General features: G+C 36.0%; 1 protein-coding gene across 3 annotated transcripts in view; it reads right to left on the bottom strand.

Annotated features, from left to right (window-relative positions):
* Positions 1-21,544, bottom strand: part of LOC113040362 (uncharacterized) — an 88,829-nt gene that overhangs the window by 34,365 nt on the left and 32,920 nt on the right. Inside the window, exons 1-2 of one of the 3 annotated variants that reach the window (XM_026198713.1) lie at positions 15,997-16,068; positions 12,229-12,564 (exon numbers count right to left, since the gene is read on the bottom strand). The exons of 1 other annotated variant lie outside the window; for it this stretch is intronic. In XM_026198713.1, coding sequence (XP_026054498.1) covers positions 12,229-12,564; positions 15,997-16,054 — 394 coding nt within the window. In that variant the 5' untranslated portion in view covers positions 16,055-16,068. Of the gene's footprint in view, positions 1-12,228; positions 12,565-15,996; positions 16,125-21,544 lie in introns of those variants that run through there. One more of the 3 variants, XM_026198714.1, reaches the window with a different exon arrangement.

Genomic DNA, 21,544 nt, shown 5'->3' with positions numbered 1-21,544 from the left:
ATGATCCATGAATAATAATAATAATAATAATAATAATAATAATAATAATAATAATAATAATAATAATAATAATAATAATTGTAAATAATAATACCTTAGTCATGTATTGCCTGTCTGAGACGCAAACCCACAACTTTAACCCTCTAACCACTAGTCCATGACTTCCAACAACATCAACTTACTATAGTAAAACCATGCTTATTTTTTGTATGGATATATACCATTTGTGTTTTAGTTTTTATAACTGTATTGCCTCAATGGTTTGAAGTTTTGTACTATAAAAAAAAAAAAAAAAAAAAAAAACATGTAAAAAAAAGTTCCGATCTGAATCAAATGATTTGTGTTCTGAAGTCCTGACCTGGACTTAATCAAATGATTCATGATGCATGCTCCGAAGTTCAACCCCAGCACCGTTTCTGATCTGTATCAAATGATTTGCCGTCTTTGCACCTCGCTCCGAAGTTCTGATTACATATTTTCCTCTTTAGAAAACTTTTTCAGAAACATTTCAATTTTCCTTCTGTGTAATTCATCACATCTGTTACAGCATTGTAACCAATCATTAAAAAACATTAATACAATTAATCTATTGAAAAAAAAAAAAATCTATTAAGGATAAATTGAGGAACCGAAGCATTTCTTATTTGACAGTTTTTTGGATTAATTTTAGGATTCATTTAAGTGACTGTAAAGCTGTTCTGTGTAGGAGGAGAGTCAGACTGTGAAATTGATGAGAGCAGGACAGGAAGAAGCTCTTAACCTACAAACTGAACACACATCAAACAAAAGCTCGTTCTCTTGCATGAGCTGCTTGTCTACCCAACAGATCAAATCAGATTTCTGAAGGAAATGAGACCACCCCAGGTTTCAATTTGACTCAAATGTTGAGATGCTTGTGTCACGCTTAAGACCCTCAATGAGAGATGGAAGATATTCTTTATTTGCAAAAAAAAAAAAAAAAAAAAAAAAAAAAAAAAAAAAAAAGATTTATGATTATGAAATCATTTTTTAAATCTGTAAGATTTATCATTACATTTAAGATGACGAATCCAAGTTTCCACTCTCTTTTTCAACTGACACAATCAAAATCTACTTTCCAGAAACAATCAATGTTAAAAAAAATAGCAAAACTTAAAAATAAATGAATAAATAAATAAATAAAAACTTAAATGTCTTTTTGATAAAGATTTTTGTTTTTGATACACGCACACACACACACATATGCATACTGTGTGTATGTGTGTGTGTGTGTATACGATCATAACGTGTTCAGAGTGTGTGTGAACTGTAGGGTGGTCAAACTCTGTTGAGGGAGGATTCAGAAGAGTCACTGAGCAACTGAAGAAATTAATTTTTTTTCCGCTGCACAACTGACGAAAATGTTTCTCACGCTTGTTTTGTTCGGTTTGTGTTGTCTAATTGGTAAGTTACAAATACATTTTCCATGTTGGTTTATAAATTTTGGAAAAATAGTAAGCCTGTTTAAGTTAGTCACATATAAAAATATGACGATATTGAAGGCGTATAGCAGAATTAAAGTTTACCCAATGAATGTATCATGTAAAGTCACATTTATTTTAAGACATAAAACAGATCAAATTATTGATTCCCACACATCTGTCTGTCAATATGGTGACTTTAATTTTGTTTGGTGTCTTTGCTGCCGTTACAAACTGATTTCAGGCTTTCTAAACCTAAAATAGTTTATTATTCTGAGTTAAATCTGTTTGTTCATCAGGTGTGTTTGGTGAATCTGTGTCAGTGATGGAGGGAGATTCTGTTACTCTAAACACTGAACTTACTGAAATACATGAAGATGAAATAATGTGGAATTTTGGAGCTGAAAAAACTATGATCGCTGAAATCAGCGGAGTTTATAGAGTCTGCTTAACATTTGATGTTCCTGATGGGAGATTCAGAGACCGACTGAAGCTGGACAGACAGACTGGATCTCTGACCATCACAAACACCACAACTCAACACACTGGACTCTATGAAGTAGAGATAACTGGGGTTAAACTCAACAGAAAGATTCAGTGTCAAAAAAATAAATCATTCAGTTTCTGTCTATGGTGAGTTAAGACATAATTTGTTAAGCATATTCCTGTTTTATTAAATTAAAAATCTGAATATACTTCAGTTTAAAACGGAAACAAGGGATGTCACATTTTTCTTTGTTTGTGGTAATTCACCATTATGCCGTAAAAGCTGGTTATTGAGATTAACTTCTTATAATTCTGCTCATTCATATTTTTTAGCTCGTCTGCCAATGCCTAACCTTACCAGAGATACTTCACAAAATCTATCATCTTCATCATCATCATCCTCACAGCAGAATTGTTCATTGTTGTGTTCAGTGGTGAATGTGGGTCATTTGACTCTCTCCTGGTACAAAGGAAACAGTTTATTGTCCAGCATCAGTGTGTCTGATCTCAGCATCAGTCTCTCTCTACCTCTGGAGGTGGAATATCAGGAGAAAAACAGCTACATATTTTGTTCATTACAGATCAGGGCTTACCTTTATTGTACATACTGCTGATTTCTGCTGCTGCTGGATCTCTGTTGATTGTAACTGCAGTCGTGATGTGCTGCATCTGCAAGAAATGTAGGAAAATTGACAGAAAAGGCAAGTGTTTTCTACTGCTTTTAAGCAACTAATATGAAAAATATACTCTAAATATTTTAATCAATTAATAGACAAAATTACAATAAGAAAAGGCATTTTAAAAAATACAGTGATATTTTTTATTTATTTGTGTGTTAAAAAATTATGTATGTTAATAACATGTGTTGTAAAGAAATATATATACTGTAGTTATGATTGAGCAGTTGTTTAATGCAACTATTATTGTTTGAACAGTTCAGACTTGTGAAGAAATGATCACTTATGCCGAGCCATTGTTCATCAAAAGAAAAGCACAGTCGGTAAGATAATTTAATCTGTATTTAGTCACTGCATCAATTCATATGTGTAAAACCCATAAGATTGACATTAATGTGAATAACTCTCATATATGCATATAAGTAGGTAGTAGCAATTGTTTATTTTAGCAGAAACATGCTGTAAAACTATTTGACAGCAAAGTAAAGCCTCACAATTTATGTCAATAGTATGTTAAGAACTGACGTCAGATGTCAGGAACACTTTGCTCAAGATGCCACTTAACTAGAAATTAGAACTTCTCGTGTGAAATTCTTCATGTGAATCATTGAAGTCAGAACGTCACATGCTACTGTTCAACCAAAGACATGGTTCACAGGTCTGTTCAAAGAGGGTCACATGTCTGCTGTTAATTATGCATTTGAAAAATGGTCAATTCTCCTATTGAGCTTGCACCATGTTTATATTTTTTGCATACAATTAGGGCTTTCCAATTCATTATAAACTCACAATCGACTCTTTGAGTACTTATTACTATGATAAAGTCTCCAAGAAATCAAAGTGAATGCCACATATCTAATTTAGCTGTTATTACTATATCCTGTGTGATGTGTTTTTTACAGAACATTAAAGAGGTGAACCACATAGAGTATGCACCGCTCACCATGAGAAGATTATCAAACTTTTTCTAAGTACCAGATCCTGCTGTGGGATCAAACTTCTGTATTTAGTCTATTGTTGAGTTTTGGTGCATGCAACCACATGACTTTATTTTTAATGTTTTGTTAACTTTGTTGTCCATCCATTAAAATTCTATTTTGCAGCTTCAAAAAGTAAATAAAGACATATCAGTATCTGTTGAGTGGAGTTTGTGCATGAAAATGTGTCTACTACTGGATGTTTGTGGTTTATGTTTGTTTATGAGGTGTCTATAGTCTGTCTGTGAATAGCATGTGGTTGTAGGTGGATTGTTTTTTTTTTTCCATTCCTGTCCTGGATACTATTAACTGACAATGTTTTTTTATTAGTTTTTAACATTTTTATTGTTCATCAATTCAGTCTGTTTCACAACACCCAAAGACAAAAAGTCCAAAATTAAAATTACTGAACTTAATTTAACAATTATGCATATAGTAAGGTGTAAATGTTAATTTGTGATGTGGTTACTAGGGTACTTTTGGTTGTTGGTTGTTTACTGTTCAGAAGAGCCCACTTTAAGTTTGCATGTTGCTGAAAGATCTTCTGATAAACATTTGTATTCACACTGACATGCAGCTCTACAAGAGCCTGAACTACTGCTGCAGCAAAACAGTCCCCAAAACCATCAGACTTCCTGCTGCACCTTTCACTGACTTCTTTACACACTCAGGCTTCAGTCTTTACTCAGTTTGGCACCAAACTAAATGTTTCCCTTATGACCCACATGAATAAAATGATCATCAAAGTGAACATGGACCAGTTCTCCTCTCTTCATACAACATGCTCCTCAGCAAAAGTGAGCTTAGCCTTTTAATTATTTCTGCTGATGAATGGCTTGGTCACTGCAGAGTGTTTTCTGTCCGACTTCTCTTAAACGTGCTGAGACAGATCCTTACCCTGTTCAGTGCTGAACCTGCAAGCAATTCCAGCTGCAGTGCTGAACCGATTCCCCATAGAAACTCTCTGCGTTATCCTGTCTTCTCGCACATTTGTCTTATGTGAACAACCTTTTTGGTGGATATGAATGAAGTAATGTCAATTTAAACCTGCAAATCTTGAGAAATCACAGATTTTAAATGACCAGTTTCTGGTCTTCCCTTTGGCCTTCATCTAGACAACCTCCTGTTGCAGAGTTTCAGTCACCTTAAAGCTGTCCGCCATATTACAATCTCAGTAAAAATGGGAGGAATACAGCCAGTTAAATAGGGTTTGTCATATAATTAAGGAAATTAGTGTCAGATGACAGATTAAGACCAATAACTTAAATGTATCGGTAATGCTTAGTTCACATTGCACAATTTTAGCCCTGTTTTTCACTCACTGACAGGTTTTGCAAAATTGCAGATAAATACCCAAAATTGGAGGTAAATCAGTGCTCATTCACTCAAATGACACGATTTGAGAGAATCCCTAATGCATTTGAAATATTTGGCATGCTAAATATCTGGATCTGTCTGTGATTCAAAATTCCGCTGTGTGAAGTAAGACTCAAAAATACACTGGCAATGACCTACAGCCAATGAGAGAGCAAGATAAAGGGCGGCAGCAGGAAGGTCAGGGAGGAGTTATGGGAAACGTAGTTTGCGAACAAGACAGAGTTGTTGGTGATTCTTCCTATAGGGCTTGGGCGTCGTGACTTCATTACTTGGCGTGGCTGCCATGTTGATGGCCTCCTTTACTGCTACTCGGACTACTGCGCAGTGTTTAGACGTACTCCTTCTCATCCGTGTGTCTTAATTTGATTAATTAAAAATCTATTACAACCATGGTAAACCGTTGCTGTATTGTGGGGTGTAATAGCGCAACACATAATCGCCATGGGGAAAATAAAATGAGAATGGATTAACTTTCCACCGCTTTCCTGCTTGGAGGCGCGACCACGGAGACCATAACATCTGAATATGAATTTATACAGCTTAAGTCAACATTGAACATTGGAAATAATGGAAATTTCCCAGTTTACTCATCCAAAATGTGGGAGAATTTCAACATTCATCTTTCTGTTGCTACTGTATCCCCCTGCTGACAGCAAAAATTTGTAACGTTACTACAAAACTGCAGCATTAAAAAAGCGAGTTGTGAAGCTAGGTTTGACATGACTTTCCTTACAGATAGACATGAAATTGTGCTCTCACAACAACCACACCATCTTATAAAAGCCCAACATCACGCTAAGGTTGCTTTCAAGTAAGCAAAACGATGCTTTGAAAACATCTGTTCACTGTAAGGGCAAGGAGTAGCAACAGGACAACAGCACAGAGACTAGACAGGTCTGATGGAAGGGCTAAATATTGAAAATACTCGGGGAGACAGCGGGAAAAGAGCTCAAATACGTGAGAACCCCGGAAAAAAAAAAATGGGAGGGTTTACAGCTACTTACTACACTTTTTAAACAAATAATTAAAAGTACATGTGTGAATTGTACTTAGCACTAACGGTTACTAAGCTAGCAGCTAGGTAGAGCACAGCTTACCTTTGTCCGCACTACTGCACTACTTTATTACTGTTTGCTGGTTCTATGATTTGCAGTTCCTGAACCCATCCATTTGTGAACTGCACATGAGACTTGTAGCTTCAATGACTTGTAGCTTCGGAACTATTCTGAAGTGTAGGTGCTCACAAAACAAACAAGGTAGCCGAAGATATCTGTAATGTAAAAGTGCTTAGTCGGTGCTCCACTCTTTGTTGGGAATCTCATATGGATCTAAACCGTTAATAGTGCCAATTGTGTCCACATACCAGTCCCTGTCATCCCTATTTAGCTTATCCCTGTAAATCGCACAACCTTTTTCGCGATTTTAACATCTTTTTCTTTATACTGACTCGCGAGGCTATCAACCACGTCCCAAGTTCCACCTAGAAAAAAAGATACCGTTGCACCAAACCTCCTCACGAACGAAGAAAGCCACCATGTTTACGGCAGTGACGACGAGCGCTTATCACATAAACGCTGTAGTATGTGAAATATTTAAAATTCTTCTGAGAGTTTTACACACCAGTTTGTTATTATGGCAGAATTTCCACACCTCAAAACGTGACGATGATGAAAGGAACTGTGATTGGTTGTTTGACCGACATGTCAAACAACCAATCACAGTTCCTTTCATCATGGGTGAGGGGTGAGCCTTGGCCAATGAAAGCTGCCATGAACACGAGACCATGTGGTGTGTAACCTCCTGTCTATGATTCATCATGTGAATACAGCAGCAGCAACTGGATGCTGCCCCAGATAGTTGTGCTGTGTGGAATGAATGAATATTAATAAATTTTCCTTTGAACTGTCCATTATCACCACATAAGCATTGAAGGTAGAAATAAGCTGAAGGGAAGGTAGAAATAAGCAAAGATGATGAACAAAAGGCAAGGAAGAGCAGAAAATTTTAGAGACACCCCACAAGATTATAAACAAGCAGTGATAGTCAAAACAGTCTCGTTGCTATAGCAAACCTTGCAGGTGCAGCCTCATGTTCCACATGTTAAGGTCCATTAAAAAACCCTCTCTGCCAGTTTTCCTGACTTTAAACATGTTAATACATTTCCATGGCTTTTCCAGAGAATGTTTATTTCTACCTTCCCTTCAGCTTATTTCTACCTTCAATGCTTCTGCGGGGGTAATGGACAGTTCAAAGGAAAATTTTTCTCACACTACTATTGATTAATATTCATTAATTAATAACTATGCAATTAATTCATAATCATATAAAGTGTATTAATGCTATGTATGACAATGACAATATTGGTTAAACAAGTAGAAATATGAGGGACTAGCCGGAAAGTACCAGTGGAAATAACTTCTGAGCCATTAAATGAACAACTCATTCTCACCAGTGTAACACTGAAACTCCTGATTATACTGCAGCTGCTGATCCTTAGATTATGAAGTCCAGAGTCTGTGGTCTGTGCAGTCAGACTGGTCTGTGCAGAGATCCAGTCTGATTGTCCAGTGTCAGTCTCTGAATCTCTCATCACCATCTTTACGCTGAACTTCTGTATAGATTTTATTTGTAGAACAGAGAGGTTCTTTAGAATAATGGTTCTTCACACTCATCAATTTTATATACAGTAGTGTAATACAAATAATCATGTTGAATTATTTAAATAGTGTTGTGGTGTTTATTAATTAAAAAAGACCAGTAGACCTGTTTATTTTATCTATCTTTATACTGTTTTGCATAACCCCCCCCCCCCCCCCCCCCCCAAAAAAAAAAAAAAATTATATATATATATATATATATATATATATATATATATATACACATACATACATACACACACACACACACACATATTAGCCTTGTTTTAGTTTACTATGAAAACACTGCAATCATGTTTTCAAATGAAAACAAAATCTTAAAATATAAAAGTGCTTTTTTTCCCACTGTCCATTTTGCTGTATTAATTGGTCGTATAACTACAGAACAAAATTCACGATTTAACAAATGTTAAATGTGATGTTTATGTAGTGTTCTATTTCCAGAAGTTCCAAATACTGAGTGTCTTAGGCGTTTTTTTAATGGCTGTGAGCTCAGCTGAATCCTGGAGTCTCATTCAAATGGTGGAGCGGAGGGAGTTGCCATAGAAACCGGGCGACAACAGCAACTGACAAACTTCTTTCGCTGCTGTTTGCATTTTTTTTCAGGTGAGTTTAGTACCTAAAATGACAAATATTACATAAAACTGTTACGAATACTTTCTTACATGTAACTGACACGTTTCTGTTGAATATTTACTTGGACATAAAACTTTGAAAGAGTCTGTTAGCATCTGAACTGTTTTCAGGCAATTAAGTTAACTCTTTACCTTGAGCTCTTTAAAAATCTTCATGTGTAGAGGAGAGGTTTTGATATCTTTGTAAAGGGTTTGCTGTCAGTTTGGTTTATTGATTTAGCCTAAAATATGTGCCATCCTGTTAATCCTTGACGTCACTTACAAGGAGCGCAAATTAACTGAATCTAACGTTAGTTCAAACGTGTTTTTATCAAATATTGGGGGAAAAAAATGTTATGTGGTTTAAGGAGGTTATAATATAATCTCTCTACAACAGAAGAGAAGCTCCAAAATGTCAAAGTTTCTGAAGGAAGCTGCTGACTGAAATGCAGGAAACACATCTGGTGAGCTGAGAAAGCTCTTTAAATACATTCATATGCATTTTCACAAAATATTTTCTTACATCACATTGAATCTGTTATATTTTAGGGAAGTTTTGACATACAAAGCTGAGTGACACAAACCTAAAATGTTAATTTTATTTTAAGAAACCAGTTTCTGTGTTTATATATATATATATAAATTTGCTGTCCCCTCAAAAAAACTCAACACACAGGCATTATTGTCTAAACCGCTGGCCACAAAAGTGAGTCCATCCGAAGTGAAAATGTCCAAATTGGGCCCAGTGTGTCAATATTTTGTGTGGCAACCATTTTTTTCCAGCACTGCCTTAACCCTCAGTCCCGTTCCACTCCTCCATGATGACATCATGGAGCTGGTGAATGTTAGAGACCTTGCTCTCCTCCACCTTCCATTTGAGGATCCCCCACAGATGCTCAACAGGGTTTAGGTCTGGAGGCAATCTTGGACAGTCCATCACCTTGGCCATCTTTTGAGGTGTGTTTGGGGTCTCTATCATGTTTGAATACTGCCCTGCCACCCAGTCTCTGTAGGGAGGAGATCATGCTCTGCTTCTGTATGTCAGTGTACATGTAGCTCCAATGCTGGCAGCACTCATGAAGGCCCCAGACCATGACACTCCCACCACCACACTTGTCTTTGTACTCCTCACCTGGCAGCCACCACACAAGCTAGATAAATTAAACTTGAGCTCATCAGACCACAGGACATGGTTCCAGTAATCCTGCTGAGCATGTGCTCTCAACTCCTTTGGTCGACCATGGCGAGGCCTGTTTTGAGTGGAACATGTCCTGTTAAACTGCTGTGTGGTCTTGGCCACCGTGCTGCAGCTCAGTTTCAAGGTCTATTCAGAGTTTGTTCCAGCCTGGGTTAGTGTTAGTGACTAAGCCACATACATTAGTAACATAATAATTTCAGTAAAAAAGTCAAGACTGTGTGAGAAATTACTTTTTTTTATGCTGTTCTTCTTGGTGAGGCAATTGTGGAAAATGCAATCATAACCGATAAGCATTATAATGTCTTTGTGAATAGACATAGACAAAAGATAAGAAAGAAACACTTTTTCATTATTCATGTCTAGAAGACTTAAGCAGCTTTGAAAAATGCATATACTTAAAAACATTAAGCACTTGCTCATCTATTCCTAGCAATGTATTGCTTAGTTTCTTACCTTATTGCTAATATATTGTGTGTCTAAATGTTTGAATTCATAAAAAAAAAAATTTAAATTGAAATCCATGACTCGGGACACAATTACTCTGATTTCAGTGTAAAATTTCAGCAGATCCTCTTCTCTCAATCCCCAAATTCTCTTTAGAGTCCCTTTAAATGAAAGTATCAAAATTATAAATGAAGTTCCATAGTTGTTTTAGACAGCTTCAGCCTCGAACTGTTTTAAGGAGGTCCTGTGTGCCTCAAAGCAATTTCTTTATTAACACCATTCTCCTGAAAAAAAATAAATAAATAAAATTATAAAAATCACAAATGGATTCATAAATGGTAAATGTAACTGATGTGTCAGTTACACACACATAAATGTTAACTGCAGCAATATAAATGCGAAGTATTACGATTTCAATACCGCATCTAAAATGCTTGAACTGTTGTATTGCCATTTTCTTTTAAGACAATTGCTCTCTGAAAATTCCAAACCCATGTTTTATTTATTTATTAATTATTCCTATTTACTTTATTTGGGAGTTGTGACCATGGCAGTACATCATTGGTGAATATTTGCTTCTGTGGCAATAAAAATAAAGAACAATAAAGTTTTCATAGTGTACATTTATGTTACACCCTACAATAAGAACATAATTAAAAGAACCATTATCTTCCCACATCATCAGCTGTATGAAATACTTACATGCTGTGGTGCTCTTCTAGATCTCATTGGGCGACAGTAAATCAAACCAGCAATCAGAGCTGTGACTGCAAGCAGAACAACAACTATTCCTGCTACAGCAGCTGAAGATAACCCTGAATCTGAAACCGATAAAGACAGAGAGTTGGCTACATTCACATGCAACCAAATAATCCATTTGTTATCGGATTGATGGCTCAGTCTGACTGAAAAGCCTTTGTGAATAATGCTTCCTTTTGAATAAAGTGTTGTATAAATGCATGTCCTGTCATTATAAAACTCTACTATCACCCGGCTTGTTGAGTGGAGCAAGACAACCTTGTTTTGGATTTGGTTTGGGACGTGGGGATGGGAATTTTTTTTATTAAATTTTTTTTTGATAAATCAGCAGTACAGCATATGTTTATAGGTAGGCTATATTTATCCATAAATGGGTAAATATTAATTCTGCCTATAAAAACTAATAAAGAAACTGTGTAGAAGAGTAGTTATGTAAGCAGTGAGCAACTCTATATAATCTATATGTCAGTTTCACTTTTCACTTTCACTATTTGAGCAGTGTGCGCATGTAAAAAAAAAAAAAAAAAAAAATTCATTTTCTATTTGAAGCTTGTGACATATAGACGCGCACATCAACCCGACACTTTATTTAGCGTTCATGGAAACACTACAGTCAGAATCATCAATTAGAATGAATTCCGTCTGACAGAACCATAAATGTGCATTTTAAAAAAAAATTATATAAGCGTGCATGTAAACATATGTAAGCGTATATGCCATATAACGAATAAAAACTGTAGAGGGAAACTGTAGTCAACAGGAAACAAGCCACAGGAAAAATGCCATATACTTGGCATGCTACTAAATTTATTCAGTGTGTTTTTTTTTTTTTTGTCAAAGCTTTTAGTCCACAAACCAAACACTTTGTTGAGGTGACTTATTGAAGGGTCTTTTTTTATTCCTCAAAGAAACAGCATTGAATGACTGAATTATACACTCACCAATGGAATTAACACTGATTCTCTTCTCTCTGGTGATACTAAAACTGCTGCTGCTCTTGATCTGTAGTGTATATTCTCCTGAGTCTGTTGTTCTGGTGTTCATGATGGTCAGAGATCCATTCTGATGATCCAGCTTCAGTCTGTCTCTGAATCTCTGGTCATTATCTTTACACTGAACATCTGTACAGGTTTTATTGGGATCACCAGTAATTCGAGCGATGAGAGTGTCATTAAAAAACCATGTCAACACATCATTTGGTTTTCTTCTTTCACCAGAATCTAAAGTGACAGATTCTCCCTCGTTTGTCTTCACTTCATCTCGTTCAGCAGCAGGAACACCTGTAACACAAACCAACAGCGGCTGGATGATCTTTCTGCTGGAATTAATAACAATCTCCACATGAATGAACTGTGAAGATAAAATAAGCAACAAGCCTTTTCTTGATTAAAAAACAAACAAAAACAAATTCCTCTTTTAAATACAGTTATCATCTGGTCAGAGATGATTAGATGCTGTCATCTCCATCTGAATTCAGCTACACATTTTGTGAAAACAATAAAAAAAAAAAATATATATATATATATATATATATATATATATATATATATATATATATATATATATATATATATATATATATATATATATAATAACTCACTTTTGACGATAACATTGAAGGCTTTTTCACTGCTGCTGGTACTACTGATGATCTTCAGTTTATAATATCCAGAGTCAGTGTTTGTGATGTTCATGATGGTCAGAGATCCAGTCTGATGATTCAGCTTCAGTCTGTCTCTGAATCTCTCAGTCCCTTCATTACACTGAACATCTGTACAGATAAAACTGAGATCTCCACTGATCTGAGCGATGCGAGTGTCCCTGAAATACCATTTAATATCCTCTTGTTGGTTTGTTTTAACACCAGTGTGAAAAATTACTGAATCTCCCTCCATCACTGACACCGACAGTTTATCTGATCCAACACCAGATGCGACTGAAAAAAAAAAAAAAAAAAAAAAAAATTATATATATATATATATATATATATATATATATATATATATATATATATATATATATATATATATATATATATATATATATATATATATATATATATATAAACAAAACAACACTGTTACAATATTGCTGTGAAAATGTTTATCATTCATAAATAATATGATGTTCAGATAATACAGCCTGTTTTTTCCCATGTAGCCTAAATAATATATGACATGTTACATTTTTATATTGGCCTCATTATTTACAAGGCCATTGAAACTGATATTAGACTGCATTCCAGCAGTTATGTTCCTTTTTTTATCATTAACAATGTTACACAAATTATGTTCAGTTCTTTCAGCAGCTGTTGGTTTGTTATGTTACAATCTGCCACAACAGATACCCATGGTCAAACCCAGCCGGCACATGACTGACCTTCAATGTTGAAATATGGTTGAAATAAAGTCAGTTGTTGTTATAACATTGAAACAACATTATTACAATGTTTAAAGCTGAACAGTTGAAAAACAGACGGCACATGACCAACCTTCAACGCAGAAATATGGTTGAAATAATGACACAGTTGTTGTTTCAACGTCGCCATCTTGGCAGCGTGTCACCGCACAACTCTCAGACAATCATAAATGGGCAAAAAGCATAGAAAGTAAAAGAAACGGACACAGCGACTCCATTGGATTCAACGGAGACAAATGAAGTCAATTAGAAGCACGCACTTCCTGGGGGTCGATCGTACTGCGCAGACTCAAACTGAGCTTGATGACGTAGATGTCACGTGAGCAACCTGTAAGTCTTCTAATCGCTGTGTCAAGAGAAATCTGAATCACTCACCGAATCTTGCAGACGTTGTTGAATATTTTTGTCACGTTGCTTTTATGGACTCATATGGGTTTTTCCCTTGACTTCATGACTCCACGTCCCCCCGATAGCCTCATAGACAGTAAAAGATTGACTGCGAGCTTCTCCTCCTGTCCACACGGTAATTTATCTACTGTGCGACAGAGTCGCTGGTTATGATGCAATCGTTAGCCTATTTTTACAAAAACTGCTTCTAAAGGGCCATAACATAAGAGACATTTTCGTGTTTCTTTAGAAATGATGAATGGACAAATGGAGTCTTTAAACGCCTCAGATGTAAAGTTATTCGCTATCAAAGTGACGCCAAAATGAATGGGAGTCAATGGGATGCTAACAGCAGGTGGGGGTCCGCTAATGGCGGCGCCCATGCTTCAATGAAATATGAAACCCTTCCCCCCTGGCAAAAAGGAGGGAGCTAGTTGCGGAAGCCACGCCCACCTAGCACAACGGCACTGTCAGCAGCGGCAAATGCTGAAAAAATTCCTATTAGATGTTTTACTTTATTACTTTGATTATGATTTGTTAATCTGGCTGTCATCCAAGAAAATAGACAATGAAAAGGGTCGCGCCTTTACATGACAATTACATGACCGTTATTTTTGTTGAGTGAGGCGGCTAACTGTGAGCTGCTGCTCGTTGTAACTGCTCAGTCGGTCCCGAATTATTTTATATTTGTCTGTTAATTTTTTGTATTTTTTTTTTGAGGTCCTGCACTGCAGGCAAAATGAGGTAAGAAATCGCTATATTTTATTATCTTTCGAAATACCTGTGTGTGTATTTTTGTATTGCTTTATCACGGAAGCTGAAGTTAGATGCTCATCTGATGTTGTGCAACTGATGTTGCTGATGGAATGTCTGTCTTTTAGATATTTTTCCAAGTGTTCTTGATATAAATCTCATGCAATTGCTGTGTTATATATATTTAATCGTATAATGGTCTCAAAGATAACGTACTCTGTTCGTGTTTTCTGAAATATATAATTGCAAATGTCGGTACAATTTAAATGAATTAAGATTAGCAGTGGTTCTCAAATTGTCAGGCTTCCTAGTGGTATACAGAGGAATCACAATTTAATATGAATTGTTGATACATTTAAATTAAATCTTTGAGTGACGTTTTTTTTATATATATACACATTTAAGTACAGTAACTTGCAGTTATGTAACTTATTATAAGACATTTTAATTTCATCTTTACGTTTTTCATTTACCTGTATGTAAGCACAGTGCAGTGTTAATGTTCAAACTGTGTATTTACAATGTTAAAGTGGTTGACAATAATAAATATTTTTATTAGGAATTAAGCTGCCCCATTTTTGAACTGTAGAGACGTAGCTGAATAGTTAGGACTACTACACTGCCAAAATTTAATGTTGGCCATTATGGTGGTACTCATAAAGCCAAATATTTTCTGGAAAAGTGAAAGTGATGTGACAAACAGCCAAGTATGGTGACCCATACTCAGAATTTGTGCCCTGCATTTAACCCACCCAAAGTGCACACACACAGCTGTGAACACACACACAGAGCAGTGGACAGCCATTTATGCTGTGGCACCCGGGGAGCAGCTGGGGGTTCAGTGCCTTGCTCAAGGGCACCTCAGTCGTGGTATTGCCAGCCTGAGACTCGAACCCACAAACCTAGGGTTAGGAAGCAAACTCTCTTACCACCAGGCCACGACTCCCTCCTCCACTCTCTCTCTTAAGTGGTACTTAAAACTATAAAAAGTTTGAGAACCACTGGTTTAAAGGAATGGTATATAATTAAATCCTGCTGAAGCTTTCAGTAAACCATTTAATCTTACCCCTTGTACAGTCAAGATCCAGCTTGGTAAGAAATCATTGGTAAGAAATTGTTAATCTCTGGTAGAGATTGTGATAGGTTGTGATTTTATTTAGTTTAATAAAAATGTATTTAATTTGATTTGTTTTACTAAATACACTGAATAGCTAGGGTTCTGTTTAAAACAGTATTAACTGGGGGCTCTGATAACACTGCTTGTGAATAATCTGTTAATACTGTAAACTTTCATCTGACTATATTAAATAAGTGTTTAATGAATATCCTTCCAACATTACTGTTCTTGAACTGTAAAATGAAAATTTTGTGTGATTTGTTTTGCATTCAGTTTTCAGTGAAATATCTCTCTCAATATCAACGTTTATATTTTATAAGGATTTCTTTTTGGTGTTTTTGTTTTTGCTTATAGAGGAAAGTACAGAAAGCACACAAGTGGGAGAGAAAGGAAGAGACTTTGCAAACTAGCTACAGTTGTGTATTCACCTATGCTGAAATGCGACGTTGAAACAAATTCGCGTTATCAACGTTGATTCACTTTAAATCAACACCTAATTCAATGCTGATCCCACGTCTACAGAACGACCATAATTCAGTCGTGATGAAGGTTAAACGGTGAAACAATGTTGCGATATCAACGTTGATCTAATTTGCAAAATCGAAATATAATCTAACTTCGATTCAACCATGGTACCCACGATGCAGGGTGGGAAGAATTCGGGAGAGTGGATGCAACAAATAAATGTCTTACCGTGGTCGAGTAAAAACAAGATCCCTGAAAGTGAATTGCAGAGAATTCTAAGCGTCATTTTCACAATATTCCCAGCAGGTATGAATACAGATAGCGGTTTAGAAAAACGTTATGTTCTTCTTCTATAATAGCGACGCAGTTTTACAGGTAGTTAAAAGAGTAAGCAACATTCCAGGCATTTTCTAACTCATGATCCAGAACAGTGCACAAAGGTACGCAGCAGGATCCTGCACAGGGGTGTGGGCGTGGCCCGGTGGCTAGAGCCACTGCCCCTGATCCCCCCGCCCCCCCCCCCCCCCCGCTCTGCAGCACGATCTGTGTATGGGTCTCTGGAGTGGAAGACAAAATTCCCGCTGCATTAACAGGTAGATGCGTTACAATCCACATTACAGTCAGTGGATGATTCGCAGAATTAGTCATTTGCTAGTTTGGTTTTGTATTGATTTCGGTAATAATTTGCTCTCGGTCTTTTAAAAGTAATAACAACAAAATATCCATGGTATTATAATTAGAATGTCTAATCAAATTATTGTACACGATCAGATCAAATAGAAATAGCACGCAATTCGCTGTTGTTGGTAACGTTACACGTTTTAGAAAAAATAAAATAAATAAATAGCTTTCACAAATAAAAACAAAGAGAAAAGGAGCAAAGGGGGGCTGTTAAAGGCAGTTTAACATTGCAAACATGAATACAAAGCTCCAGCAAACGAGCAGGTAAATCATCATATAGAACATTTAGCAGTTTGTCACACTTTAATTATTGTAATTAAGTGTATTTCCCATTATAATCACTTGTCTTGATACTATAATACATTTTATTAAAACCATATTAACAGTAGGCCTGTAGGTTAAATAAATAAATAATAATAATAATAATATAAATGTTCTAAATGAGTTGTTTATTAGTATATATAGATTTGTGCTGTAAAATATTAAATTAAATGTCTAATACTTATAGGGGAGAGTGGGGTAAAATTAGCAAGATAAAGTTAAAATGATGCAGAAGTATAATGAAAGTATCTATACTATCCTAATGAAATATAATTTTAATGATCAGAATGTATGCCAAAGCGTTCTAAAAATTAGAAGAAAAAAAAAAAGTGTTACCATAGCTCAGTTTGCCCGGGGTTGGGGTAAGTTGACCCGAGTTGAGTCAGTGGTTAAGATGCACCATCTGGGTGAAGATGACCATCTGACCACATCTGATTCAAACCAATGTGAAACAAATAATAATAAAAAAATAAAAAATAAAACTTTTGTGTTTGAAAAGTTTACATTTCAATATTTAATTGTTGCATTTCTGAAACAATGCGTTGAACACTTAAGTTGAAGCCTTCCAAAAACCAGACTAAACAGAGAGTTTGTTGGCCATTAGTGACTAAAAGAGGAAAAATATATCTGATTATAATGCGAAAAGGATTTGGTACACTTGTACACAATCCCTATCAAATAAACTACAAAATATGTATATATGATAAACTAAACCAGTAATATCCCATTAAAAAAAACAGTTTATAATTCAGAGATTTAATTTAACTACAATGCCTTATGTGGAGAGACTATCCTTATCAAGACATCTACAATAAAGTCTGAAATTATTACAGAGTGCTCTCTTTAATTTGTGTATTTGAAACAACATTATAATTTGTATTAACAAGCACCCACACCCCAGTGCCCCTTTTTATTTTGGGCCACTGCCCCTCAAAACATCTGTGCACGGCTCTGGCATAAAGCTTCTGAGCAAAGTGGAATTTCAGTCAGCCCTAAATGCATTCTTTCTCTCTGCTGCTCGAGATCCTCTCCAGAGTTTCAATTCTCCAGTGCACCTTGGCAGAGCTCAGTTTGTAGTAGTGTTTTGCTTATTTTTTTAAGTGAACCACAGGAAGCAGGTGCAAAAATATTTGACGTGACCACGATTTCTGTCTAAAATCTGATGTGTGCTAGCAAGCTAAATCGTATAATTATGTGTATTTTCACAATGGGCTGTGAATGATAGATCGACACTTCCTTGTTGATCCTGGAACAACATTTCCAATCAACCAATCATAATTAAGATATAACATTTAAGGAATCAGCTATCATTTCCCACTGATTTTAGGAATAAAGTACGGGTAGGGTTAGGTTTAGGGGTTGGGATTGGGTTAAGTCTATATTTTTGGACAATTAATGTTGATCCAGGAACACGTCTCACTTGGTTAAATCACGGCGACCGAAGGTACATATAGGCACCCTATTGTATCCATTCATTGCCATTTTTCTCTCCTGAGTCTATTGCAGCCCATAAAACTGTTTGTGGGAAAGTTGAGAAATTTGGCACACTGATATTGAAGATAGTCTCAACATTTCCATAGCAAGTCTGGAGTCTCTAACTCTGACTCTGTAGCTTGTCCAAGTTTCACTTATGTCTATGTTAATAACTTTTGAACCGTAAGGCATAGAAGGAAAAAAAATATATATATATTCTCTGAATACTTGGCTCACCCGGAGTCAAAGGATTGGAATGAACACCAAAATGGATGTGAGTCTAACTGTTTAGATATAGTCCAAACTCTGTGTCAAAATTGCATACTTCATTCATGCACTTTATTTATAGAGCACTTTACAGCTGTACCTGCAGACAAAGTGCTGTACATTAATAATAATAAAACACTTCATTAGTGAGTTCATGAGTTATATATTTTATCCTGTAGCTCACTGGTAGCCACTTGAGAGAAGTTAAACTAGAGATATGATGAGATATGATGACCTTTTTAGCACCCACTAACAGCCTGCTGCAGTCTGAACTAATTGCAAGTATGAAGTAGTGTTCTGGCAGGACTCCAGATACACCACATTGCAATAGTCCAAACGAGGCAAAAAAAAAAAAAAAAAGGCATTAACAACCTTCTCTAAGTCTTTTCTTGACAGAATAGGCTTAAATCGAGCAATAGATCTAATCTGAAAAAAAAAACAAAAAAAAAAACTCTTAACTACAGCATTAATCTGCTGGTCACACTTCAGCTCTGGGTCAAACCCCACACCTAAATTCCCTATTTGGTAATTCCCTATTTGGAAAGAATCGGACCATGAACCCAAATATGTGGTGGCTCCAAGGCTCTGGAACTTCCTTCCATTAGCCTTGAGAGCTTTGGATTCAGTGGAAGCTTTTAAAAAATGCCTTAAGACGCATCTTTTTAGACAAGCATTTAATTAGCAATATGGTTTTGTATGTTTTTGTGTATCTGTGTATATTTGTATGTTATGTGCATGAGTATATCTGTTAAGTGTATATTTTAATTTAATTTTGTGAAGCACTTTGTGACTTTTTTGTCTGTGAAAAGTGCTATAGAAATAAAGCTTACTTACTTACTTACATATCTAAACATCCTCTGAGAAGGCCAAAAAATATAATCTCAAGTTTTACCCTGGTTCAGCTGAAGCAGATTTTGAGTCATCCAGCATTTAACGTCCTATAGACATGCAAATAACAAATTGGGAACCATAATTCACTCCAACTCTTACAGGTAAATAGAATCTATGTATCGTCTACATAAAAATGGAACATATACAAGGAAAATAACAAGTAACAGGCATTGCCGTTGAAACAAAGTTATCATACTTTACAGAAAATGATCTATTTGACAGATAAGACTTGAACTACTCTTAAAACCGTCCCACAATTCCAATTAATTGGGATTACCGCTTTATAAGAATCATGTGATCTATTGTGTCAAAGCTGCACTTAAATCCAATAAAATAAAAGCTGCCGTGTTACCTGCATCGCTGATTATACGGAAGTCAATAACAACTCGTAAAAGTGCAGACTGAGTGCTGTGACGTACCCTAAAACCAGACTGAAATCTGTCTAAGATCTCATACCACTTAAAAACATCAACTGGGAATAAACCACCTTCTCTAAAATCTTGATAGGCATGGTAGTTTTAAGATGGGCCGGAAAATTCTTCAGTTCTAGCAGGTCTAAATTAGGCTTTTTAAGCAGTGGCTGAATAACCATCTGCTTAAGCCCTGTTGGAACAACTCCATTATAAAGATTACACTTAATACAACATTCGTATAAGGACGCAGGCACAGCAAACCATTATAACTTACCTGACCTCAGTCTTGGCTAAGCCTGACTTTCACCACCTTATCTTCCATTATGACGTTAAACATAAAAACCAAAAAGAGCCATTCTGGCTGCACCTATCCTGGCAGGATTGTCCTCTCGTCAATCGTTAGCTCTCATCTCGTTGCTATGCATTAGAGCAATAATTGGGAACATCTGGTGTTGCAATTAGGAAATCCTGCAGAGGCGGAGCGTCGTTCATGCACTTCAGAGGGCCCTTTGTGCACTTCAGAGGCCTGGTCTTCGAAGTCCGTGGCCTTCGAAGTGTGTAAACTCAACTTTGGGACACAGCTGCAGTGTTTCGGTGCTAGCTGTGCCAGCTAATGGTCAAGATGAAAAATGCATAACTTCTTAATGGATTGGCCAAAAATCTGAAAACTGTTTAGATTAGGTGCATCACGAGTCGAATGATATCCAATTTTCCCATGTCAGCAATTGTTAATTTGTAGTAAAATGCTATATTTTACGAAACTATTGACATATCGTTAGGAAACATGGTATGGGTCATCTGCACGATGCGCTGAAGGAGCCTGTGAAGTTTTGAGTCAGCTAAATTTTCACATATTCACACAACTTTGGGTGTGGTCGACTTATTTTCACAGGAGTTACCTTTTTAGACTCCTGAATCTAGCCATACCAAACATGCCAGGTGTTGCCTTATGGTTTGTGCAACGCTGCATTTTACCACTTAAAAAACATTTGAAAATATCTTAGAAACCGTTACTCCGAACGAGACGAAACCACAATTTTTTTTTGGAAATTCTAGCATGCCAGCTATATGCTAATGCCCAATTAACAAAATGTTTATATCAAGTAGCAAATAAATGCAAATAAATGCAAACAAAGTCAGCGTAATTTTTTCATATGTGTGCGCACACTCTAAGGACACATAAAAAAATGGTTGCACTATTATTGAGCAAAACATGAAATTGCCATTGACTACAATAGATTATTATGATATAATGCTATATTATACGAATGTATTGGTGTCCATTACAAAAACTTATGTACCATTGAGACAATGACCTGAAAGTACTCAAAAAGTTTTGAGACAGTGTCACCTTGTGTTGAAAAGTTATAATGAAAATACAGAAATGTTTATAGCTTTTCTGTGAATTCTGCCTATTTTAATGAGACTGCTATTAATAGATTAATTGGGTCATGCTGAGAACAGTAATACCAATGTTGCTGTAGACAGCCGAACGTCCTGTCTGCCTTTCTCTCTGGAAGGCTTTGCCCTACGGACACCAAACTTAGTGTGTGCCATTGTCAACTCACACAGAACACACCACATCTATTTGATAACAGCGCCACCTATTGTTCAAACGTGAAAAGACAATAAATCATGTTACCAGAGGTTGTATGTATTTATTTTTCAGCCTTTTTTGACTAAATCATCATAAAATGGCTTCAACTACTAATTTCTGCAGTTGGTCTGAT

Source organism: Carassius auratus, chromosome 22 (assembly GCF_003368295.1).
Source record: "Carassius auratus strain Wakin chromosome 22, ASM336829v1, whole genome shotgun sequence".
Classification (NCBI taxonomy): domain Eukaryota; kingdom Metazoa; phylum Chordata; class Actinopteri; order Cypriniformes; family Cyprinidae; genus Carassius; species Carassius auratus.
The sequence above is the reverse complement of the archived record's forward strand: the minus strand, read 5'-3'. Positions and strand labels throughout refer to the sequence as shown.